The sequence below is a fragment of the Hemiscyllium ocellatum genome, chromosome 8 (assembly GCF_020745735.1).
Source record: "Hemiscyllium ocellatum isolate sHemOce1 chromosome 8, sHemOce1.pat.X.cur, whole genome shotgun sequence".
In the NCBI taxonomy this organism is placed as follows: domain Eukaryota; kingdom Metazoa; phylum Chordata; class Chondrichthyes; order Orectolobiformes; family Hemiscylliidae; genus Hemiscyllium; species Hemiscyllium ocellatum.
Genome location: NC_083408.1, coordinates 22579428 through 22606859, shown reverse-complemented (window position 1 = coordinate 22606859; position 27432 = coordinate 22579428). Strand labels below are relative to the sequence as shown.

The 27432-nt window shown below is 42.5% G+C and overlaps 1 protein-coding gene across 1 annotated transcript in view; it reads right to left on the bottom strand.

The window, feature by feature from the left end:
* Positions 1–698: 698 nt before the first annotated feature.
* dnal1 (dynein, axonemal, light chain 1) overlaps positions 699–27432 on the bottom strand; it is a 37892-nt gene continuing 11158 nt past the window's right edge. Inside the window, exons 6-8 of the mRNA XM_060828284.1 lie at positions 21728–21854; positions 1687–1827; positions 699–1339 (exon numbers count right to left, since the gene is read on the bottom strand). Of these exons, the coding sequence (XP_060684267.1) occupies positions 1296–1339; positions 1687–1827; positions 21728–21854 (312 nt within the window). The 3' untranslated portion in view covers positions 699–1295. The remainder of the gene's footprint in view (positions 1340–1686; positions 1828–21727; positions 21855–27432) is intronic.

Genomic DNA, 27432 nt, shown 5'->3' with positions numbered 1-27432 from the left:
GGAGTGTAGGAGCTTGGGGGTGACCTTATTGAGGTTTATTAAAATCATGAGGGGCATAGATAAGGTGAAAGACAAGAGTCTTTTCCCTAGAGTGGGGGAGTTTAAAAACTAGGGGCATATTTTTACGGTGACAGGTAAAAGATCTAAAAAGGAAATGAGGGCAACTTTTTTTTTACAGAGAGTAATTCGTGTGTGTATGGACTGCAACAAGAAATTTGGACAGGTTCATGAACAGGAAAGGTTTGGAGGGAAGCCAGCCAAGCACAGATAGGTGGGAATAGTTTGTTTGGGACCATGGTCAGCTTGGACTGGTTGGATCGAAGAGGCTGTTTCCATTTAATCTGAATGACTCTATGAATTTATATAAATTTGAAATAAAAACGTACCTGCAGTTAGTTGCAATGTAGATGTAGCACAGGCAAGGGGCCAGAAAGCTGCTTTAGGCAGTTGCTATGAAACAAGACAAATTTTCAAAGTGCAAAATGTACAAACCATCTCATGGCTAAAACCATCAGCATTACAACCAATTCAGATCCGAAACAGGCACAAGTAACACATCTATCCTTTGTCTTCAAGAGAGAAGGAGATGAGAGACTTTAGTGTCAGGGCTTTGCAATCATTAGTAGGAAAAGACGACATGGGAAAGTTATTCAGCTTTATTAGTTACCAGAATAAATCATTTTTCACAAGATAGCACATTTTTACAACAAGTTCTGATAAATAATTCTGTATAAAACAGATAAAAAGCATTTTACAAAAACAAGGCAATTACTTAAAAAGCTGGACTGGTCTTAACAGGAGATGCAGAGGTTTTGTACGAGAAGCAAGAACAGGGGAAGGTCCTAGTGCAAGAGTAATATTACACTTCCAAGCTACTTAACTGCATTATAACAACATTCTACACTTAATTTATAATTACAAATAAATTAAAGCTAAATTAAAGATCAAAATCCAAATACAAGCAAATGTTCATCCCTATAGTCAAAAAGTAGTAATAAACTAACACACTGCAAAACTATTTTTAAAAATAATTACGTCCTCTCGCTGAAGTAATTCTTTTGCCATTAGAAACTCAAATCATTAGGAGCTGGTCACTAGATTCAGGTGAATTCACTGCTTCAACAAACAACACAAGTCATAATTTAACACAAAAAAACATGCTAGGAATGTTTGCGAATACTACAGCTAGTGAGCAGCCTGGGTGTTTGTCCAGCCACGATGAAGGATGGAGAAAGTGCAATGGTGATGGAGAACATTGGGAGGTCTTTCCCACATCAGTCATTATGATGTGGGCATTAGTCTTCAGCCTCTTCTTCCACTTGTTTAATGACAGGCACCCCTAAATTTACAAGAGATTACATCATCAGTAAAATTGCTGGTTGGCTTTCCAACAACCTGAGGTGATGCTGACTATTCTGAAGAAGGAAAGCACATGTACACAGACCAAACTTTGCCAGAGTATACTCCTGTGAAAGGCCCTGGGATGTTTTAGTGCAGTGACGGTGATTTACAAATGCACATTGCTGATTCAACCCTTTCATTTATAGCAGCCTTATAATGTCACTCATACTGTTTTGTGAAAGGATTCAGATTAAATGATATTGATACACCACACATTTCCCTTGTGCTTTCATGTGGATGAATTATTTATCTTTACAACAGGGTTAGCAGATAAACTAAACATACCATCCAGCTTCTTCAGCCTAGTGAGCCTCTTTGTTGCTTCATCCACCCAGGTGCCCTCAGCTGAGCACTTCTCTTCAATAGGGTTTCCTACGAAGACTAGGTCGACCAGATTGGGAAGATCAGCCAATTTTCCAAATTCAGCTAAATGTTAAAAGAAGGATATAATCAAAGTTGCGCGCTTACAACAGACAGAGAGGTGGGGCAGATCAGCATATGTGATTGTAGGGAGGGCAGAAATGAAGACAGAGTCAGAAGAGAGTTTTAGCTTGATTTCATGCTGGGATCTTAAGGGTCTTGTACATGGGAAACCCAGAAGTAAAGTGCTGCACTACTACCAAGGGCTTTTTACCCAATCATTTACATCAGACTTCCAGATTTCTTCATAAATTAGACAGAGTGGGCATGATGATAACCCAAAAAGATGGAAGTTGATGAATTCTGGAGCTGGAGACTGGACTGTCAGAAAGGTTAAATGTTGGAGCTCTGTCACTCACTTTAGTGGTACCTCCCGAAATCAACGTTTCGGTCATAAGCCCTTCTTCAGGATTCCTGAAGAATCCCAAACACTCAGTCAATCTATCCTTTCACCTTCAATTACGTAGCCACATATAGAAAGAGTTTTCTGCTTCTGAAACCTTTTAATGTCATTAATGTTTGGGGACTAAGACCCCACAGATAGATACAGTTTATTAATAATCAGAGGAAACATTTACTGAAATTGGGGTAGGGTGGCTGGAGGGTGTGAAGTGACACTCAATCCAGTGATAAAGAATGATTTAATGACCTCATCAGTGCAAAAAAAGACAGGTTTAATGGTACATTTAATTATAAATCTGACTATATTACCTGATCTCCTCAGTGTGCCTTCTCAAGCCCTCCTCCACACTTCATTGCTCACACCAACATAATTTGCAGCTGCACACATCCATTGACTGCATATTTCCTCACATCCACACTGACAATCACCCTTATCTTAATCTCCCATAGCAACCCTCATCCATCTGTTCAATACACACAATTACTCTCACTCAGTAGAGTATTCTTTCCCTCTGTGCAGGGAAAGGAGAGCACAGAAAGGAGATAGCATAGAGCAATAGGGAATACAACACTCACTGAAAGACTTAATGTCAGTGAAATATTACCATGTACATAATGATCAAGTAGAACATTCATACCGACTTTAATCCATGGCTTCAATCCCCCAGAGACTGAGAAATGTATTGCATGAAATGGGGTGGGAGACCGATGGGAACTTCTTAGAGGAGTTTACACGCTCTGGAAGGTGCAATGTTACATGCACCAAATCAGACATACATTTCAGTGGATGTTCATTTCAGTGATACATTCCAGTAAGAAAGATAGGGTTTTCATCTAACATCTCAGTTATCTTGCGAACAAGAGTGAGTGAATGGTAGCAACAGGGACAATAATGGGAGATCCCACATGGAGGTTGCAGGAGAATGGGACTTTGGCTCAGTTGGACAAAGATACTGAATCTAGGATTCACTGATGAGGGGGTTATTTCTAGAGCAGAGTATCAAACTACAAAGTATCAAACACCGCAATAAAGTGTGTACATTGAGTACAGTCGGTTCGAATATAATGCCATTTAAACTAATGGGACCAGAATCGCATTATAGCCAATATAGGTGAGGAAAGTTCATGTTCTACAAATCTACAAATAACGGTCTAGATTCTTCAACCACATTAAAGCCAATTCATGTTGAAGAAACACGTGGTATAGCAGAACCGACTGTCCAGGCAGCCACAGGCCCTCACCAATGGGTTACACACTGTGAGTACCACATTAGATGGAGTGATGAAATATTAGTGCAACAGTGCAAACAGCAAGTGCAAATGGGTCATGAGAAGATGGAGATGAATGGACACATGATGGAAGTAAGGGTTTTGCTGAAAGTATTTGTGCTTCTCACCATGGCAACAGGCCGGAGAAGAGGGGGATGGTGGTAGGGTGCTTGGAAGGCTTAGTGCATCCAGCTAAAGATACCCTGTGCTTGTAGAAAATCACAAGCTGGCAACATCAGTGGGGAACTGAACACCATTCACTGCCCTAAAAACACAATAACCAGAGCCTTTGAGAGATTAATGTCGAGCAAGCTGATCTTCTGCCTGCACATCTAGTGTCGTGGGATTTACCTCCTGCTCGTCCACCTGAGGAACAACAGATCCAAGTGAAGCTTGGTGCTGTTTCTGCTCATACTGTCCATCCAGGTGAAAGCACCACAAACAACACACAAACAACCTGATCGACCACAGCTGGAGATCAGATGTACAAACATCCAAAGGCGGCTGTAAAGTCAGTGACTCAAGAATAAGCATCAAGCAAAGATCTTTCTCACAGGCTGAAATGTTTTAGTACTTGAGGGAATTTTTGACAGTCACTGCTTCAGCCCCCTCAGTTGTTGCTGTAATATCAGTCTTGCTTTCACTTGCAAGTTCCAGCAAATCCAGTAAACCCATGGAACAGCAATTACAGGCAATCCTTTATCCAGAATTCCAAAATCCAAAAAGCTCCAAAGTCCGAAGGCTTTTCCTGTCAAGTTTTTTTCTCATTAACAAGGTTGACTGGCGTGCAAGCAGAGAACCCAAGTCGACATCCACTCCACGCGTGTTACTCAGATGTGACATGGTCGGTGGGGGGAGGGTGCATGGCCCAGCACTGGTAGGCCCCAATTTTCTCTCAAGGCTTGCTTTACTGAGTGAGTCTGCTCCTCCGGTAAGATTTTTAAAAACTTCACCATCAAACTGTCATTTATTCTGAAAGTCGAAAATTCTGAATTCCGAAAACCAGCTGGTCCTGAGCATTTCAGATAAAGGATTGTGCACCTGGGGTATAAAGCACTGTTTTAAAAAAAAGATATCAAGGCACTGAAATGAATTCCCCTACCTCTCGCTGCCTTGCAGTTACACGTGGAAGTAGGCAGACTGAAGCTGGCTTCCAGAAGTGTTGTAAATTACAATGATTTAAACTCCACTCCTAATCCCACTTACTCTTGGAAGTTAAAAACTTCTGATAGCTAGAGACAGAGGGCCCATTTAAACTCCAAGTGATAGACAACTTACATCAATGAAACAGTGGAAATAATGCCCACCTAAATAATGCTCATCTAAATTCCACGAGGACTCGGAGATAAAGTAGTCAACATCCCATTCTATCCCATAAGTGTGATAACATACCATTGAATCCATCACATGTGCAGACAGAGACATAGGTAATCAGATTGCAAATTAAAATAGAGATTACAACATAGGAACGCACCTATGAGATGAGTACTAGTGCCTGACCAGAGAAGGATCCAAAATTATGCTAGATTAAACAGCACTGTACACTGTTCACTAATATTACTTCAAGTAGACAGTGGAATAAGAGACAGAAATTTAACATCCCTCCTCTAATGGCATGGGAAAAGAGACTATTGAAATCAACAGTCAATAAATGAAAGGCATAAAGAGACTTTTTGGAATAATAAAAAATGAAATAACAGCAGTTGCTGGAAATTAAAAACAAATTCAGAAATTGCTGGAAAAGCTCAGCACGTCAGGCAGCACCTGTGGAGAGAAACCAGAGTGATCCTTTCTCAGAATGGATGGTCGTGACTGGAATAACATTGGGGAAATGAAATGAGGGGAATCAAGTAGTCATAAAATGAAAGCATTAGATAGCAATTCAAATGGGGCATGAAGTGACTGGGTCGTTGGAAAGATGGTGCAGAGGAAGCTTTACAGTACTATGATCCAATCCTGTTACTCAGTACCGATACAAACCCTTCCAACAGGTCATTAGACTATGATACTGTGGAGATTAGACACGTGTCCGCATTGGGAGGGAGTAAATGCAGCCTTATCTCTCCTAAATATGACTGGAACTTGTTAAGTCAGGGGACGAGAAAGATGGGCACCTAGCAGTACAGAAGAGAAGATCTCAGGTCAACAGTTTTCAAAGTTTTGTTTTAAATATTTAGATTCACAAATCAAAAATATAATGTTTAAATTTGCAGCAATGTCAGATATTAAATGAGTAGCTTGCACCAGCTTTTACTGTCGAGAAAGAAAAGGAGACTAGAGAATGCAGAGAAATAAATGTTGATGTTTACATCCTGGACCCCATTTGACTTCATCTTTTCCATCAGCCTCCCATGGAGAACCTTATTGAACACCTTACTAATGTCCACGGATGTGACATTAATAAGGTTTTTGATAAGGTTCTCCATGGGAGGCTGATGGAAAAGATGAAGTCAAATGGGGTCCAGGATGTAAACATCAACATTTATTTCTCTGCATTACAGCCCTACAGCCCTTACCCCATCAATCAACTTTGTCACTTGCTCAAAGAATTCTATTAAATTGGTAAGACATGACCTTCCTACACAAAACCATGTTGCCTATCACTGATAAGCCCATTTTCTTCCGAAAGGGAATCGACCCTATCCTTAGTAGGTTGTACCGGACATTGGTGAGGCCTCTCCTGGAGTACTGTGTCTAGTTGTGGTTGCCCAATTATAGGAAGGGTATTATTAAGATTAGATTAAATTAGATTCCCTGCAGTGTGGGAACAGGCCCTTCGGCCCAGCCAGTCCACACCAACCCTCCGAAGAGTAACCCACCCAGACCCATTTACCCACCGTGCTGGAGAGTGTTGAGAAAAGATTTGCTAGAATATTACTGGAAGGTTTGAGTTAGAAAGAAAGGCTGGCTGGGTGGGACTTTTCTCACTGGAGTATAGGAGATTGAGAGGCAGGCTTATAGAAGTTTACAAAATAATGAGGGGTATAAACAGAGTTAATGGGAGTTGTCCTTTCCCTGGGATGGGGATTTCAAGACTAGGGGGCATATTTTTAAAGTGAGAGGAGAGAGATTTAAACAAGGCATGAAGGGCAAATTTGTTCACATATGGAATGAACTTCCTGAGGAAGTGGTGAATGTGGGTACGATTACATTGTTTAGAAGACATTTGGATAAGTACATGAATAGGAAAGGGATGGAGGAATATGGGCCAGGAGCAGTCAGGTGGGATCAGTTTAGTTTGGGATTATGTTTGGACTGGTTGGATTGAAGGGTCTGTATGACTCTATGACTACAATAAATTACAAAAAAAAGGACACATAATTGTCAAATACATTCCATCATAGGTAATTGTGAGACACTCTGTTAAGTTTCTCTGTTTTTTTGGGGAGAAAATAATTTAAATAAAACTGAAAAGATAAAAGGAATCTGGGAAAACAAATATACAAATCTCTAAAAGTAGCAACACATGTTAATAAGGCCATTTAAAACAATACAAGGTTAGAGTTTATTTCTAGGGAATAGAATTGAAGTGAGATTCTGCAAAACGTGGTTAGAATACATATCGAGGTACTGATTACAGTCCCGACTACCATGTCATGAAAAGAATGCAGAGGCACTTGAAAGTTTTTGCAAGGTTCATGCCAGACCATAAGATTATACTCACTAGAGCTGTCTACTTTTATCTCCTCAAGATTGATAAATATGATTGCCCTAGTCATCCCCACCTTTTCAGTCCGTCCTTGCCTCTCTGAGCATATTTCTTGCTATCTCAACTTCATCGGTTCTTCCCATGTACAGTCTCGTCCAACTTATATCCATAACTTTAAAATATATAACAAAAGAGCTCTGGATGCTGGAAATCAGAAACGAAGACAGAAATTGCTGTGAAAACTCAGCATGTCAGGCAGCATCTGTGGAGAGAAAACAGAGTTAACATTTTGGGTCCAGCGACCCTTCATCCAGACCAGAATCATCACCTTCTGAAGGGTCACCCTAACCTCCATCCTCTAACATGTTCGTTCTATTTCTCTCACCTCAGCTTTCATCCTTTCCCAATTCCAAATATCTTCCCCTGCGTATACTCCCACCTCAGGCCAGCAGACCTCGGTAACACCCTTTCCCATGGAACGTTGATGTGCAAGCACAGGAAATGCAAACACTTGCGCCCTTTCGTCTCCTTCCCGCCTACTGTCCAAGATCCTGTACTCTCCTTCCAAATGAAACAGTAATTTACACCTTTCAATCTAGTATACTGCCCATTGCTCAAAATGTGTTCTTCTCTACAGTGACAAGATCAAACACAGACCAGGATGCAGGCCACTGCATGATCTCAACTTTCCACTGCTTACCAGTTTGATTCCCCAACTGTCTCCCAGCCTGACCTCTCTGTCCTCAGCCCATTAGTTTTCCAAAGAAGCCTAACACAAGCTCAAAGAGCAGCACCTCATTTCTTAATTTGACACTCTACAGCCTTCTGGACTCAACAACGAATTTGACTGCTTCTGACCACAACTTCTGCCTTCATCTAGTTCTGCACGTCTTTTCTTCCCTGTTTTGCAGGTTGGTCTTTGTTGTTTCTCTTTATTCCTTCACATGTTATTAGATGGTTTTTATGTAGCAAGTCATGCCTCATTTGGACAAAAGATTTGTTTCTTCATTATCTCCATTACCACTCTTTTTAACTGCCAAATTATGAAATCCTTTGTTATTTAATCTCTCCTGGTCTCTGCCTTATCACAGGCTTTCATTTCTGGTCTCCCTGCCCTCTTGTCCCCTTCCATGGATTAAGAATTCTTTCATTTCTTCAATCCTGAGGAGTGGTTGTGGACTGAAACATGAACTCAGTTTCTCTCCACAAAAGTAATTTACTTTGTTTCGTCATCTGATCTGGAGTTTGTAGGGAACTTCAACATTAAAAATAGTCTGGCATTTCACTCGAAAACAAGTAAACGATTTTGGATACTCTTGTGGGGGGGGGGGGGGGGGGGGGGGGCAGTCTGACTGTTCAGGGGAAAGCAGCAGTAGTCAGGTTGGTGGCACTGTGACAGGCACAGCAGGAAAGGGTGAAGGTAACCACGACCTTAGGAGATAGGAACTCGATAGTTAAGGGATCAAACAGGAGATTCTGTGACTGCAAATGGGAATCCAGAATGATGTGTAACCTCCCGGCTGCCAGGGTCCAGGATGTCTCAGATCGGCTGCAGAACGTTCTCAAGGGGAGGGTGAGCAGCCTGAAGTCATTATGCATGGTGGCACAAACGACATAGGTAGAAATAGGGATGAGGTTGTGTGGAGTGAGTATAGAGAGCTAGGAAAAAAGTAAAAAACCAGGACTCCGTTGGTAGTAACCTCTGGATTACTTCCACTGCCAAGTGCTATTGAGGTTAAGAATGGGAGGATTTTGCAGATGAGTGTGTGGCTAAAGAATTGGTGCAGGGAGCAGGGATTCAGACCTTTTCTGGGACAGAGGTGACCTGTTCAAGAGAGACAGGTTATAACTGAACTGGAGGGGGACCATTTGCCACAGCAGATTTGCCGGCAACGATTAGCCATTGCCCTTTGACCACCGCGGACGCTTAGCCACTGGCCATTGGCCACTGAAGATGATTCGCCACCGCAAATACCGCAATATTGGATGAACCCTATCAAGTCTTTTTGCTAAAATACAATATACCTGACAGAATAAAATAGGGGATGTGTTGAAGGTTCCATCCACAAACCACATCGATTCTGCTAAATGATATATCCAAGATTCCCTACCAAATATGATTATACGACTACTTCCTTGACCATCCAATAGTGTACATACTTCTACCAAATAAGCAGTGTTCAACGTATGTGTGCATGTTTGATACCTAATCCCAGACCACAGTATATCCATTGTGACTTTGAGCAGGCAGCTATCATTGCTATGAGAGAATGTTTTCCTGTAGTTAGAATTAGGGGCTGTTTCTTTCATTTGGCACAAAGTATGTACAGACATATTGCTGCAGTTGGAGCAACTCGTCAATACAACACCGATCCTGATTATGCTTTAAAATGATAATTACTTTGGCTTTAATCTTTATAAATAAATAGCACATAACTATCAAATGAACTGAAATTTCATTGTTTAATATTAATGTGAGATTTTACTGCCATTATAAAGATTTTCAAAATATATTTCCTTCTTCTGGTTAAAGTTTGCAACTCAATGATATTTATTTTACCTCTTTTTTTATCAATATGTAGTATGTAGTTGTATAAATAAAGGGGACTGAGAAGTATGAACGAACAGGCGGGAGGGAAAACAATCGGTACATGTATATATTCCCGGTGGTGAATAGTCACCAGAAGTCAAATGACCCCAGTGGAGAAACGCTGGTGGAGAACCGGCAGTGGCTAATCATCGGCGGCGAATGTGCCGTGGCGAATCGTCACCAACCATATCTGGCGGCTAGATTTGCTAATGCTATAAGGGAGGGTTTAAACTAGATTGGGAGGGGGACTGAGAAGCTCAAGAACAGAGAGGCAATTACAAGGCTGGAAGAAGACAGAGTAATCAGAAATAGTAACATGAAGAGACAAGCTAGAACATGATAGGGAGCAAGGAATGCCTGTTGGATTAAATTGTATCTATTTCAATGCAAAAGAGCTGACAGGTAAAGCCGATGAACTCAGGAAATGGATAGACACGTGGGACAGGGATATCATAGCCATTACAGAAACATGACTAAGGGAGGGACAGAATTGGCAGTTTAACGTACCAGGGTACAGGTGCTTTAGGTGGGAGGGAGGTGGTAGAAAGAACGAAGGGAGAGTTGCATTTTTGATTAAGGCGAGTATCACAGCAGTAATCAGAGATGAAATAACTGAAGAATCATCCAGTGAGACTTTGTTTATGGAACTAAGAAATAAGGAGGAGATGGTGACATTACTGGGGTTGTACCACAGGCCCCCAAGCAGTCAACAGGAATTAGAGAAACAGATACGCAGGGAAACTGGGGAGACCTGTAGGAGCAAAAGGGTTGTCATAGTAGGGGATTTTAATTTTCCTAACATAGACTGGGACTGCCAGAGTGTTAAGGGCTGAGATGGGGTGGAATTTATTAAGTGCATTCAGGAAATTTCCACAAGCAATATACAGAGGGTCCTACTCGGGTAGGGGCAAATCTATCTCAGGCGACCAAATCAACACGGACATCTACTATAAACCGACTGACTCCCACAGCTACCTACTCTACACCTCCTCCCACCCTGCCCCCTGTAAAAACGTCATCCCATATTCCCAATTCCTTCATCTCCGCCGCATCTGCTCCCAGGAGGACCAGTTCCAATACCGAACAACCCAGATGGCCTCCTTCTTCAAGGACCGCAGATTCCCCCCAGACGTCATCAACGATGCCCTCCACCGCATCTCCTCCACTTCCCGCTCCTCCGCCCTTGAGCACCGCCCCTCCAACCACCACCAGGACAGAACCACACTGGTTCTCACCTACCACCCCATCAACCTCCATATACAACGTATCATCCGCCGTCATTTCCACCACCTCCAAACGGACCCCACCACCAGGGATATATTTCCCTCCCCTTTCCTATCAGCGTTCCGAAAAGACCACTCCCTCATCAGGTCCACACCCCCCACCAACCCAACCTCCACTCCCGGCACCTTCCCCTGCAACCGCAAAAAATGCAAAACTTGCGCCCACACCTCCTCCCTTACTTCTCTCCAAGGCCCCAAGGGATCCTTCCATATCCGCCACAAATTCACCTGTACCTCCACACACATCATCTATTGCATCCGCTGCACCCGATGTGGCCTCCTCTATATTGGGGAGACGGGCCGCCTACTTGCGGAACGCTTCAGGGAACACCTCTGGGACACCCGGACCAACCAACCCAATCACCCCGTGGCTCAACACTTTAACTCCCCCTCCCACTCCACCAAGGACATACAGGTCCTTGGACTCCTTCATCGCCAGACCATAACAACACGACGGTTGGAGAAGAGCGCCTCATCTTCCGCCTGGGAACCCTCCAACCACAAGGGATGAACTCAGATTTCTCGAGTTTCCTCATTTCCCCTCCCCCCACCTTGTCTCAGTCGAATCCCTCGAACTCAGCACCGCCTTCCTAACCTGCAATCTTCTTCCTGACCTCTCTGCCCCCACCCCACTCTGGCCTATCACCATCACCTTGACCTCCTTCCACCTATCACATCTCCATCGCCCCTTCTCCAAGTCCCTCCTCCCTACCTTTTATCTTAGCCTGCTGGACACCCTTTCCTCATTCCTGATGAAGGGCTTATGCCCGAAACGTCGAATTTCCTGCTCCTTGGATGCTGCCTGACCTGCTGCGCTTTTCCAGCAACACATTTTCAGCTCTGATCTCCAGCATCTGCAGTCCTCACTTTCTCCTAGGGGCAAATCTCGACCTACTCTTGAGAAATAGGGCAGGAGGTAACAGCGGGGGAGCACTTTGACACCAGTGATGATAGTTCTATTAATTTTAAAATAGTTATGGAGCGGGACAAAACTGGTCCACAGGTTCATGTTCTAAACTGGGGCAAGGTGAACTTTGATGGAATTAAGACAGCAGCTGGCCGAAGTTGATTGAAGTAATTTGTTTGCAGGCAAAGAGACCTCCGGCAAGTGGGAGGCCTTTAAAACTGAGATAGCTAGAGTTCAAGGTCTATATGTTCCTGTGAGGGTGAAAGGCAAGGTTGACAGCAAAAGGAAACCCTGGATGATAAGAGACATTGAGGTTTTGACCAGAAAAAAGGAGGTATGGCTCAAGTACCGGCAGCTGGGGTCAAAGTAATCTCTGAAGGTATACAGAAATTCAAGAATTTACTGAAGGAGGAAATCAGGATGATGAAAAGGGGGCTCGAGATAGCCTTGGCTGAGAAGATTAGGGTGAATCCAAAGACGTTCTTTAAGTATGTTAAAGGAAAAATAATAACCAGAGAGAGAATAGGATCCCTCAAGGACCAAAGTGGACGTGTAAGTTTAGAACCACAGGAGAAGGGTGAGGTCCTCAATAAATATTTCTCCTCTGTGTTTACCACGGAGAAACACATGAAGACTTGGGAACTTCGGAGAGTTAGTGGTCATATCTCGGAGACAGACCGTATCACAGTTGAAGTAGTGTTGAATGTATTAGAATGTATGACGGTGGAGAACTCTCCTGGTCCTGACCAGATTTATCCAAGACCACTGCAAGAGGCTAGAGAAGAAATTATGGGGGCCCTGGCTGATATATTTGCATCATCGTTAGCCATGGGTGAGATCCTGGAGAGCTGTAGGGTAGCAAATGTTGTGCTGTCATTCAAAAAGGGCTGCAAAGAAAAACCTGGGAACTATAAACTAGTAAGTTTAACATCTGTGGTGGGTAAGTTACTTGAGAAGACTCTGAGAGGAAAGATATACATGCATTTGATTACAAGTAATCAGCATGGCTTTGCACATGGGAGTTCTTTGATGAAGTGACCAAGAAGGTAGACAAGGGAAGGGTAGTTGACGTACTCTATATGGATTTCAATAAGGCCTTTGATAAGGTTCCATGTGATAGGCTGCTCTGAAAGGTTATAAAGCATGGAATCCAGAGAGAGCTGACAAATTGGATACAAAATTGGCTTGATGATAGGAAACAGAGAGTAATAGTGGAAGGATGCTTGTCAGACTGGAGGCCTGTGACTACAGGAGTGTCTCAGGGGTTGGTGCTGAGCCCATTATTGTTTGTTACCTATATCAATGATTTGGATGACAATGTACAAGGCCTGATTAGTAAGTGTGCAGATGACACTAAAATAGGAGGTATCATGGACAGTGAAGAACGTTATCAGAAATTGGAACAGGACCTTGATCAGCTGGGGAAGTTCGCCAAGAAATGGCAAATGGAGTTTAATATAGATAAGTGTGAAGTCTTTCATTTTGGAAAATCAAATCAAGATAGAAAACAAGTAGACAGGACAGTGAAGAAGGTTTTTGGCACACTGGCCTTCATCAGTCAGAGCACTGAGTATAGGAGTTGAGAAGTTATGTTGCAGTTGTACAGAATGTTGATGAGACCACACTTGGAGTATTGTGTTCAGTTTAGGTCACTTTGTTGTGGGATGGATGTTACTAAACTGGAAAGAGTGCAGAAGAAATGTACAAAGATATTGTCAGGGTTCAAGAGACTGATGTGTAGGGAGAGGTTGGACAAACTAGGACTTTTTTTATTTATGGCGGAGGAGATGAGGGAGGATCTTATCTAGGTATATTCAATCATGAGAGGTATGGATAGGGTGAATGCACCCAGTCATTTTCCCACTGTTGGGGAATCAAGGACTAGAGGGCATCACGGAGTCATACAGATGTACAGCATGGAAACAGACCCTTCGGTCCAACCTGTCCACGCTGACCAGATATCCTAACCTAATCTAGTCCCATTTGCCAGCACTTAGTCCATAGCCCTCTAAACGTTTCCTATTCATTTACCCATCCAGATGCCTTTTAAATGCTGTAATTTACCAGCCTCCACCACTCCCTCTGGCAGCTCATTCCACAACCTCAGCATGAAAAGTTGCCCCAGGTCCTTTTAAATTTTTCCCCCCTCACCCTAAACCTATGCCCTCTAGTTCTGGACTGACTCACCCCTGGGAAAAGACCTTATCTATTTACCTCATGATTTTATAAACCTCTATAAGGTCACTCCTCAGCCTCCGACGCTCCAGGGAAAACAGTCCCAGCCTATTCAGCCTCTCCCTATAGCTTCAAATTCTCCAACCCTGGCAACATCCTTGTAAATCTTTTCTGAACCTTTTCAAGTTTCACAATATCCTTCCGATAGGAAGGAGACCAGAATTGCACACAAAATTCCAAAAGTCGCCTAACCAATGTCCTGTACAACTGCAACATGACCTCCCAACTCAAGAGGATACTCAATACTCTGACCTGTAAAGGAATGCATACCAAATCGATATGAAAGTTAACTCTGTTTCTCTCTCCACAGATAGCTGACAGATCTACTCAGTTCCTCCAACATGTGACCCCATTCTCACCTTAATCAGAAGTGTTGAGAGAGCGCGATACTGTTGGAGCTGCTACCCTTTGAATGAGATAAGGCTCCAGATACCATTGTAAATTCATGTAAAAGTCCCCTTTGCAGCATTCAAAGAACTGCAGGGCAATTGTTCTGGTGCCTCAGCCAATATTTAATCCTCAACCAACATCACAAAAACAGATTACCTAGTATTAATAGATTGCTGTTAGCTCAAGTTGTCTGCCATATTTTGTATATTTCTATGGTTGACTATATTCAAGATCACCTCATTTACAACAGTTGAGAAGGGTGTTGTGCAAATGAAGGTCCTCCCTTTCTTGTAAGATTTCCCAGTGTTCATTCTACCTTGGTGCTTCTTAGACAAGAAGCAAGATTGTAAATTCTCACTGAGTCAATGCTTCACACTTCTAAAAGTCTCAAACACCTAAAGCACACAGGGTTGCCATTTTGACTCAATGAACCTGTGATAACCCTTTGAACAAACAGTCAATTAATCCCACTCCTCTCACATACCCATTGCAGGCAGGATTGAAAGTCATAATCCTAATGCTGTTCAGCAAATGGTCACTAGATGGCAGGAGAGCAGCTCAGACTGCTTGCAGTCATTTCAAAGCCACAACTTGGATGTGCCGGTGTTGGACTGGGGTGCACACCTACCTGATGAAGGAGCAGTGATCTGAAAGCTAGTACTTCCAAATAAACCTATTGGACTATAACCTGGTGTTGTGATTTTTAGCTTTAATGATGTGGACTGGTGTTGGACTGGGGTGGACAAAGTTAAAAATCACACAACACCAGGTTATAGTCCAGCAGGCTTATTTGGAAGCACTAGCTTTCAGAGCGCAGGTCCTTCATCAGGTAGCGGTGTCATTTCAAAGATACAGGAATAGAATGCATTCTGTTCTGGCATTTAGTAAGTTCACAGTGATCCGCATCTACTTTACTTAAACTAGCCTTACATCCTTTCAGTCCATTCGGAGATTTCCATTCACTGATCTCAGATTTAAAATTAACAATTGATCTGGCATCATGCGTCCTTTGCAGAACAGAGTTTTAAACTGAGTCCTCACTCCACTCCTGAAAGGTTTGCCTTGAAGTTTCAGATTGTATCCCACAGACTGACAGTCTGCAATCAGAAGACATAGTTCCTCACCATCTTACCCGATTTGCTCATCTCAATATTTTGAAAATTTCAATCAACTCTCCAACCACCAACTGGCAGGAAGTACCATGCTAGACTGTGCAATTTTTTTTTGTAATTTAACCCGTGGGAGTCCAGCTGTCATTCTGGTAAATTAACATTGCACTCCCTGCAAAGCTAACTTAATGCTCCGGAGATGTGGTGCCCAGTGCTCCAGGTGTTATCTAACTAGGGTTTTAGACAGCTGAAGTGTGACTTTGTAATCCAATCCTCTAGACACAAAGCTGGCATTACAGCAAGCATTTTGATTATGTATATGTCAGTTTGTAACGTTTTAGTGGTTCTGTATTGAACCCCATAGTTGCTTTGGACTGCCACTGTTTCTAGCTATTCAGTCATGTAGTCTTTGAGGTCTCCAGTGTAGGAAAAGGCCCTTTGACTCATCGAGCCGACACTGGTCAAAAGCCAACCACCGAACTATTCTAATCCCACTTTTCTAGCACTTGACCCATAGCTTTGTATGTCTTGGCATTTACAAGTGTACATCTACATATTTCAAATGTGATGAGGGTTTCTGCCTCTACTATCCTTACAGACTGAGTTTTAGATTGTTACCATCCTGAGTGGGGAAAAAAAAACTTTTCTTCATCCCCTCAATCTCCTGCCCCTTCCCTTAAATCTATGCCCCCGGGTATTGATCCCTCCACCAATGGGAAAACTTCCTTTTAAGACACAACCTGTTGAGGCCTCAAGGATTTAAAACTTATGTTAATGACTTAGATGAAAGGATTAACTGTATTGTAGCCAAAATTTGTTAACAATACAAAGAGTGGTAGGAAATCAAGGTGTGAGGAGGTCACAAAGTGCCTGCAAAGAAACATAAAGATAGGGTAAATGAGTGGGGGAAAAAATGTCACAAGGACTACAAAATGAACAAATGCAAGACTGTCCACTTAGTGTGAATAATAGAAAACACAGTATTACTGAAATGGTTAGAGATTACAGTACACTGGGTATCCTACTGTACAAGCCCTTCCTGAAGAAGGGCTCATGCCCGAAACGTCGATTCTCCTGCTCTTTGGATGCTGCCTGACCTGCTGCACTTTTCCAGCTCTGATCTCCAGCATCTGCAGTCCTCACTTTCTCCATCCTACTGTACAAGTCATAAAAAGTCAGTATGGAAGAAAAAATTGGGAAGGCATATTGAACACTGGCCCTGTTGCAAGGGAGATGCAACATAAAAGTAGGAAAGTTTTGGTACAGCTTTTCAAGACATTAGTGAGACTGCACCCACGAGGCTGATTCCTGCGATGAAAGGACTGACAAAGGAGAAAAGGTTCAGTACAGCTGGACCTTTATTCTTCAGAGCTTTGAAGAAGGAGTGGTTTTATCAAGACAAAAATTCTGAAAGGTCTGACCAGGTAGATGCTGAGAGGATGTTTCCTCTCATATGAGAGTCCAGAAATAGGGATCACAGTTTCAGATTAAAAGATTTAAGATAGAATGAAGGAGGAAATTCTCTGAGGGACATTAATCTTTGGAATTCTCTTCTCCAGAAAGCAGTGGAATCAGAATCATTGAATATGTATTTGCGTGAGTTTTTTTCGACAAGTGTTACAGAAGGCAGTCAGAAAAGTGGAGTTAAGGCCATAACCAGCTGAGCCATAATCTTATTGCATGGCAGAGGAGGCTCAAGCAGTAGTATGGCCTAGTTCCGTTCCTATTTCTTGTATTGTGTTCCAACAGCCTCTACTGGGGACTCTGTCCTAGAAACACAGAAGACAGGAGCAGGAATAAATCATTTGAACCCGCAAACCTGCTCCAGTATTCATGATGATCACGGCTCTTTATTGGCTCAAAACCCTTATCCAGTACTCGCCCCATACTCCTGACACCTTTAGCCACAAGAGCCATATCTATTGTCTTCTTGAAAATACAATGTTTCGGCCTGAACCACTTTCTGTGATATTCCACAGGCTCACCACTCTCTGGGTGAAAACATTTCTCCTCATCTCCATCCTAAAGGTTTTACCTCCTATGACCCCTGATTCTAGGCTCCCCCACCATCGGGGACATTTTTCCTGTATCTAACTGGCCTGGTCCTGTTAGAATTTGATAGGTTTCTATGAGATTCCCTGTATTTTTCTAAACTCCACTGAATACAATCCTAGCTGACTCAATTTCTCCTCTTACATCAGTCCTGCCGTCCCAGGAATCAATTTGGGAAATCTTCACTGCACTCTCTAAGATGACCAAAACTACACACAATATTCCAGTGTGGCCTCACCAATGTCATGTTAATTTGCAGCAAAACATCTTTATAGTTATATACTTGAATCCTTTCGCTATGAAGGCCAACATACTATTTGCCTTCTTTACTGCCACTTACTTTCAGTCATGGTGTACAGGGCACCAGATCTCAATGAACATTCATAGACTCCCTACAGTGCAGACAGAAAGAGGCCATTTGACCCATGGAGTCCTCATCAACCCTCTGAAGAGCATCCCATGCAGATCCCAATGTTTTCCCTGTAACACTCCAATTACAATAGTTAATCGTTCTCATCTGCACATCCTTCAATGTGGGAGGAAACCACACAGACAGAGAGAGAACAAGTAAACTCCACAATGACTGTCGCCCGAGGCTGAAATTGAACCTGGGTTCCTGGCACTGTAAGGCAGCAATACTAGCCACTGAGGTGTCTCATAGCACCAGGGAATGTGCCTGTTCCAGAGTCTAAAGAATCTTGGAAGATGACCACCAATGCATCCACTATTTGTAGGGCCATTTCCTTTAGTATTTGGAATGTAGATTCAGACCCTGGTGATATATCAGCATTCAATGTCGTCAATTTCTGCAATATCATTTATCTACTATTACAGATATGCTTCAGTTCCTCTCTCTCACTAACCTGTGTTCCCCATCATTTCTGACACATTTTTGTGTCATCATTTGTGAAGACAGAAAAACTATCAATTTAGTTCTAAGGATTATCGGACCTGGAACATTATCTCTGCTTTCTTTGCACAGATGTTGCCAAACCTGCTGAGTTACAGAATTATACAACACAGAAGCAGACATTTTTGGCCCACCTCATCCACACTGACCAGGTTTCTTAAACTGAACTAGTCCCATTTGCCTGCATTTGGCCCATATCCTTCCAAACCTTTCCTATCCATGTACAGATTATACCTGCCTCATACTCGCCACCCTCTTTGGGGAAAAAGTTGCCCCTCAGGTCCCTTTTAAGTCTTTCTCTTTCACTTTAAACCAATGCCGTCCTTGTATAGGTTCTCAAACCCCTGCTAATTTAGTTGAAACCCTCCCCGATCACTCTAGTAAATAGTCCACCTCGAACATCAGTCGTGGTCCTGCCCAGGTATAACCTATCCAGTTTGGACTCGTCCCACTTCACCCCCAGAACTGGTCCCAATGCCCCAGGAATCTGAATTCCTCCTACTCACATTCTCTCTTTAGCCGTATGCTCATCTGATCTACCCTGTTTCTACTCTGACGAGCACATGGCACTAGTAGCAGTCCTGAGATCACTACCTTTGAAGTCCCACTTTTCAGCTTGCTTCCTAACTCTCTAGATTCTGCTTTTAGGACTTCATCCCTTCTTCTACCTTTGTCATTGGTACCATATGTACCACAAGTACTGACGGTGCACTTTCCCCCTCCAGGATGTCCTGTAGCTGCTCTGAGACATCCTTGATCCAGCACTAGGGAAGCAACATATTATTCTGAATTGCATTTGTAGTCACAGAAACATCCAGCTAATGCTCTTACAATTGATTCCCCTATGACTACTGCACTTCCACACTTATTGCTTCTCCCTTGTGCAGCACATACATTCCAAGTTTATATTATCAATAACCATTAACATTCCCTTGCTCAATAGTTTTGCAATCTCTGTCGAAAATTCAACCAGGCTTTTTTGCGATGACCTACTCTTTGTAAATCCATGCTGGTTCTCCCCAAACTGAAAACATCTTTCAAGCTGTTCAATCCTTGATCTTTAATTATAGACTCTGGCATTTTCGCTCTGACAAATGTTCGATTAAGTAGTCTGTAATTCACAATTTCTGCTTTCACCTTCCTTAAATAGCTATTAATTTAGCAATTTTCAAGCTGAAGAAACTGTTCTGAAGTTGAGGGGACCACAGAAGGTTATAAATACAGCCTATGAGCAAGCAGACTGACATCCATCTGCTACCTTGCTTTAAGATTATGAACTCACTGAGTGGAGATTTCCAGTATATTGAACATTCCAGCACTCAACACAACACCAGAAGAGGCATACTGATGACTTCAGTCATTTATATTCATTTCAAATAATCACAAAGACGTTGACAGACATTTGATGATTTTGGTTTTGCCATGGTGTCAGAGCATTGTGGATTCAAATCCCAGCTCAGAGACTTGAATCCACCCTCGAGACTGGCATTTCACTGCAGTACTGAGGGAGTGCTGCACTGCTGAGGTGCTACCTTATAACTGATGCTTTAGATGGCAGCCTCTCATATGGGCATAAAGATCCTCACCACATTAGTTTGAAGAGGAGGGGGCAGTTTTCACAAGTGTCGCACAAAATATTTATCCCTAAACCACGCCTAAAAATTGATTATCTGGCCACTGTCGCTTTGAGAGCTTGTTGTATACAAGCTCTCAGTCATCACAACAGTGCCTGGGCTTACAAAGATGTTTCATATTAAATATTACTTGGAGGATATCGGATTTGAAGGATAGTGGAAACATGGGCTTACATCAAGTTCTGGAGGTTTTTTTTAGAAAAGAGACTGTTGAATGGTACAGTGGGCATTGGAGACTATTTTTAATGATGTTTTCACTAAAACAAATGCTTGCTTATAGTACACCTACATTGGACAAAAAGCTGAAAGAACTGCAGATGCTGAAAATATGAAGCAGAAATTGCTGGAAAATCTCAACAGGTCTGACAGCATCTGTGGACAGAAATCAGAGGTCCAGTGACCCTTTTTCAGAACCCTATGCTGGAATTGTTTTGAACAGTGATTGGCTCGGTTCTTATCTGTTTCAGTTGGAGGCAAGTATATTAAGGACAAGCTGCCCAGCTCATCTCTTCCCATCTCTGAAAATGGTTGTGTTCAGGTTAAAGTGATTGAAAGGACATCAAATGGGCATTGGACATACATATGGATAATAATGGAACAGTGTAGGTTAGATGGGCATCAGATTAAATTAGCAGATCGGCGCAATATCGAGGGCCGAAAGGCCTGTACTGTGCTGTAACGTTCTATTAAGATGTATTTGAAAGAAGTGCATGATTAGTAACTGAGACCACACATGCCAGAACATCAGAGCAACAGACTCCAGAACGTTCCACACTTAATTCTTTTGCCTTTATGGATAAGCCATCAACCAAATTAAGAATTCCAAAAGTGGGGGCCAGGAACCCAAGTGGAGACATGAACTGAAATTTTGAGTTTGCAAGCTCTGAGGCAACAATGTTTCTGTGGACTGCTGATCAACTTATAACAGCTGGTTCTCTCATTCTAACAGTTCTCACAGAGATGGTGATGACAATTTCCAAGCTTTGAAAAGGGACCACAAAGGGAAAAAGTTTGGAAAGCATTGGCTAAAGTGTTTTTTTTTTCTGAAAGCCAATTGCTACAAAAATCAGGTTTTTATCTCCCTTCTCTATTCTTGAAGAGAGCGTGTATGTATTTTTTGGGGATATTTAGAAAGATGGCATTTGTACTTCTATATTTCAGACTATATTTTAACCAATTGTTATTGAATAAGATTTGATTTGATTTGATATAAATGAATAATTACGTTGATTAATAAACAATGCGGATAGATCTTGTTGTTAAAAACCAGATGTTAATGCGATATTTAATTGGTCATCTTTGTCACTGAAAAATGTTTTTTATGTTGTGACCCCTGGAGCAGTGTGATGGTGCACTTCTTCAGCCTCAGTTGTTAGACTATAATAGAACAATGCTTCATTTGTTTAAAAAACATTGTGAGATCATGAAACACTCTCCAAGTGCAAGACATCCATTGTGAAACAAAATGAAGCATACCCCAATCCTTTACCAGATTGTTCGACATGTACAGAACTTGCAGCTTCCTCATTGCATGAATTCCTTTGAGCTTCTCAATCAAGTTATATGAAATCCACAACTCTTCCAGTGTTTCCCCCACTGCTTCCTGTAGAAAGTAAAGTAAAACAGATTAACACACCAGGTTTTCAGAGTTTCAGGCATTTTGTCTGCTTCCTTGTAATTTAACTCACAAATCCTGTGCTGTATCAAACACAAAAGGATTTGATAAAGTCAAATTCAGCAATAAACGTTGCCTTGTTGGAGACAATTAGCAAGCCAAAATATTTTTAAAAAGTTAAACAGGTATAAACCATAATTCAATATACTTTTGGAACGTTAGTCCACTTCAAGATGACTAGAAAATTGATTGAACTGATGGTACAGCTGAACAGAGCTGTGGTCAGACTGCATCTGTAGTAAGAGTGTTCAGTTTTGGGCATTAGACCTCAGGAAAAGCACTGAAGGGGAGGCAGTGAAGATTTTATTTTATATTTTCAAAGGATGTGAACCTTGCTGACAAGGCCAGAATTTGTTGGTCAAGACTTTCCACACCATTTCACAGGGCAGTTAAAAAGAGTCATAGTGTGGCAGCAGGCTACTTGGCCCAAGTCTACACCATCCCTACAAAGCGCATCTCATGCAGACCCACCTCCCCCTTCCCTATCCCTATAACCTTGCATTTCCCATGTCTAAGCTGAAAATGTGTTGCTGGAAAAGCGCAGTAGGTCAGGCAGCATCCAAAGAGCAGGAGAATCGATGTTTCGGGCATGAGCCCTTCTTCAGGCATCTATCCTGATCGCCAGCATCTGCAGTCCTCACTTTCTCCTTTCCCATGTCTAACTCAACTAACCTACGCATCCCTGACACTATGGGCAGCTTAGCATTTCCAATCCACCTAATCTGCGCATCTTTGAAACAAGGAAACCAGACCACCTGGAGGAAACGCACGCAGACATGGGCAGAAGGTGCAAACTCGACATAGACAGTCGCCCGAGAATGGAATCGAATCTGGGTTCCTGGCGCTATGAGGCAGCAGTGCTAATCACAGAGCCACTGTGCCAAACTTCTATGAGCATGGAGTGACATGTCGGTCAGTCTAGGTAAAGGACAGCAGATTTCCTTCCCTAAAGGACACTGGTGAACCAGATGGGTTTTTAACAACAATCAATAAAGATTTTAGTTTTGTATCATTTGTAAACTTTGAAATTACCCTGTGCACATCAAGATCTGTGTAAGTAATATGTATCAGGAAATGCAATAGCCTCAACACTGACCCTGGGGAATTGCACTACAAACCTTCCTCCAGCCCGAAACATATCTACTGACCACTATTCTTAGATTAGATTACTTACAGTGTGGAAACAGGCCCTTCGGCCCAACAAGTCCACACCGACCCGCCGAAGCGCAACCCACCCATACCCCTACATATACCCCTTACCTAACACTATGGGCAATTTAGCATGGCCAATTCACCTGACCCGCACATCTTTGGACTGTGGGAGGAAACCGGAGCACCCGGAGGAAACCCACGCAGACACGGGGAGAACGTGCAAACTCCACACAGTCAGTCGCCTGAGGCAGGAATTGAACCCAGGTCCCTGGCGCTGTGAGGCAGCAGTGCTAACCACTGTGCCACCGTGCCACCCAGTTAACACTTAGCTAATGCACAACAACACTGCTACTGTCCCTCTTATACCACTATTCTCAAATCTGTTGTGCAGCACTGCATCAAATGCCTTTCGAAAGTCCACGTACACCTCAACAGCTTTACCCTCATCAACCATTTCTGTTACCGCTCCGAAAATCTCCAGCAAGTTAAACAGAACTGCCCTTTAAAAATCATTGCTGGCAATTTCTAAACAACCCAACTTTATCCATCTTTCTATTAATTCTATCATAAAAAAATTGACTCTCGAAGCTTCCCCACTACATAAGTTAAACTAATGGTCTGGAATTGCTAGGTTCAGCCTTAAAAACACATTACACAAAGGCATAGTACCTGTAATTTGACAGTTCTCTGGCATTTCCCGACTCCAGGGAACTTAAGGATTACTGCCTGTGGCCCTGCAATTTCCACTCTCACTTCCTTCAATAATCATGCATGCATCTCATCCATTCCTGGTGTCTTGTCAACTTTAAGTAACCAACACTTACTCCTGGTCAAACTTTTCTAATGACACCCCTCTGACCCCACTAGTGACAGTCTTTTATCATCTACCTCCTTGGTAAAGACAGAGTAAAGTATGTATTCAGTACCTCAGCCATGCCTCAGTGTGTCGATTCTCTTTTACTATTGATGCATGTACAGAAAACTTTGGAATTATCCTTTGATGAACATATGACCAAAGTTTGGATGGTGGGTTTTTATAAGAGAAGTTGTAAGTCAATTGAGTGACGGCTTCTCCCAGAGTAACGTACATGAACAGTCTAACCTTACCTACTTTGCTGTAAATTCACCAGGCCCTTTGTTGCCCCACATAGCTGAACTCAGAACCTTTTGTCAATCTGTATGGCTTAGCCTTTCATTAGCTAAACTCAGAGCCCACGTGTAATTTATTAAATGGCTGCAGCACAGAGAGAGCCCAATCAGTCACATCATGCTGGCTCTCTTAAAGAGCAACTTAATTGATTCCAATTCCCCACTTTTTCCCCAATGCTGAGATGTTTTTTCTTTTCAGATAACTATTTAGTTCCCATTTATCCAAATGAATTGTCAGGTTATCAAGAGATAGTCCCGAGAGATAAAGACTGATTAAGTAGTCAAAAAGATTGCTATTTGGAACATAATGTAGGAAAGTGTAAACTTGTCAATTTTGACTGAAAGAATAGAAAAGTACTTTGCTGTTTTAATGGTGAGAGATTACAGAGCTCTGAGGTGCAGAGGGATCTAGTCCAGGAATATTAGACTCCCTACATTAGATTCCCTACAGTGTGGAAACAGGCCCTTAGACCCTAAAAGTCCACACCAACCCTCCGAAGAGTAACCCACCCAGACCCATTTCCCTCTGACTAACGCACCTAGCACTGTGGGCAATTTACCATGGCCAAATCACCTCACCTGCACATCTTTGGACTATGGGAGGAAACCGGAGCACCCGGAGGAAACCCACACAGACACAGGGAGAATGTGCAAACTCCACACAGACAGTCACCCGAGGCTGGAATCGAACCTGGGACCCTGGTGCTGTGAGGCAGCAGTGCTAACCACTGAGCCACCGTGCTGCCCAAAGTAGCAGAAATTAATAGCAGAAAGTTAGTATGCAGGCACAGCAAGTAATTAAGTAGGCAAAGGGAATGTTGGCATTTATAGTCAGGGGAATAGAACGTAAAAGTGGGAAGGTTCACTCCACCTGTAAAAAGCCTTGGTGAGATTACATCTGAAATACTGTGTACGGGGGTTTTGATTTCTGTATTTGAAAACAGATCATTGTGTTAGAAGCAGACTAATTCCTGGGACGAAGGGCTTATTTTATAAAGAAAGTCTGAACACATTGGGCATATACCCAATGGAGTTTAGAAGAACAAGAGATGACCTAATTGAAAAATACAAACACCTAAAGAAAACTGGACAAGATGAATGTCAAGTGGCTGCTTCCTCTTCAGGGAGACTACAGGATGTAAAAGACATTCCCCTTTTAAGAATGAGAAAAGGGGTTTTCTGTCCAATGGCTGTTTGTATGTGAAATTCTTTTTCCAGGAAAACAGTGACAGCTGATTCACTGAAATTATTCAATGCTGAGTTAGACAGACAGGGAAGTGGAACGGAAATCCCAGCCAGGTCAGGCAAGATTTTGTTGAATGGCAGAGCAGACTCGAATGGCTAAATAGTCTACTTCCAAGGACGTTGCTAGGGTTGGAGGGTTTGAGCTATACGGAGAGGCTGAATTGGCTGAGGTTGTTTTCCCTGGAATGTGGGAGGCTGAGGAGTGACCTGATAGAGGTTTACAAAATCATGGTGTAAATAGACAAGGTCTTTTCCCTGGTATGGGGGAGTCCAGAACCAGAACCAGAGGGCTTAGGTTTAGATGAGAGCAGAAAGATTTAGAAGTGACCTAAGGGGCAACCTTTCCATGCAGAGGTTGATGTGTGTATGGACTGAGCTGTCAGAGGAAGTGGTGGAGGCTGGTACAATTACAACACTTAAAAGGCATCTGGATAGTTATATGTATAGGAAAGGGTTAGAGGGATGTGGGCCAAATGCTGGAAAATGGGACTAGATTAACTTAGGTTATCTGGTCAGTATGGAGGGGTTGGACAGAAGGGTCTGTTTCCATGCTCTACATCTCTATGAATCTAATATTATTATGAATCTGCCTCCACTATAATTTTAGGAACTGTGTTCTGTCATTATTATAAATGCAGGTCTCCTTAAAAATATCTTCTAATCAACCTGTTCAGAAATGTTATTACACACTTTAGAAACAGCTGAGACTTGAACCCAGGCCTCCTGGCCCAGAGGTAGGGATACCACCACTGCACCATAACAGCCCTCAAGGATAAATTAGAACAGCTCTAGGGGTGATCGAGAGCAGGTGATGCTCAATGAATTTTCCAGGAGGCTTGGGTTCAAGTTCTACTGTCCTAGACATAAGTGACAATATATCTGAACAGGTCGACTAAAATAAATACAACAGCTTGGATCTTCTTCAGTATCTCCCCTGCTGTACAGCATGTTGGCTTAGCTCCTTCCCTTGTGTTTCCCACCTTGTTGTTTTTTTGCTGCTGTCGCACTGCCCTGCTGGGCAGTTCTTACAATTTGCTTGTTTCGTTGATTATTTAGGTGATTTTAACATGGGTTTTTGATAATAAAGAGCTGGACTCTTCAACCTATGGTCAGAAGTCCTTCCTGTCCCAGAGGTGTGTGTCATAACGTATTTGAACAGATTGCTTAAAAATGGTTCTTTCCAGTATCCTTGAAGCCGTGAGAGATTGGTGGGCATGGCAAGGGCTGGGGTGCACTCCCGCCTCTCCTCTCCAACATTTTGATTTAGTTCTCCTCAGTTTCCTTCCCCATGTTATTGTTGCACTGCCTTGGTGGACAGGGTGTTAATTTTTTTCATAAATAATGATGCAGGTGATTTACTGGTGAATTAAATTTAAAAAGGTGGTTAGTTCTGTAGAGTGAAGTTGACTTTGGGATAGGGAAATATGGAAACTGGTGTTTGTGCTAAATTACAGATTTACTGTACTTTTACAAATCCTTGTGAATCTTGAAAGCCTTTAGGTGCCTAAAACAACATATAAATACTGGTCTATTAAACACATTTGAATTCCTAGGCGAAAACGAGGCCTGCAGATGCTGGAGATTATTGTCAAGAATGTGGTGTTGGAAAAGCATAGCGGGCCAGGTAGCATCCGAGAAGCAGGAGAATCGACGTTTCGGGCCAAAGCCCTTCATCAGGACTTCCTGGTGAAGGGCTTTTGCAAGAAATACCTATTTTCTTGCTTCTTGGATGCTGCCTGACCCGCTGTGTTTTTCCAGCATCACACTCTCGACATTTGAATTCCTGACTACCTGTTGTTTAAAAGAAGTTCTTCGTCAAGTCACTGCATCTTTTTCTTCAATCAACTTAAAATTGGTTCCTTCTGGTTTTGCTCCTTGCATCAATGGGAACAGTTTCTCCCTAGCTACCCTGTCTAGACACCTATGATTTGAATACCACTATTGAATCTCCTCTCAACTT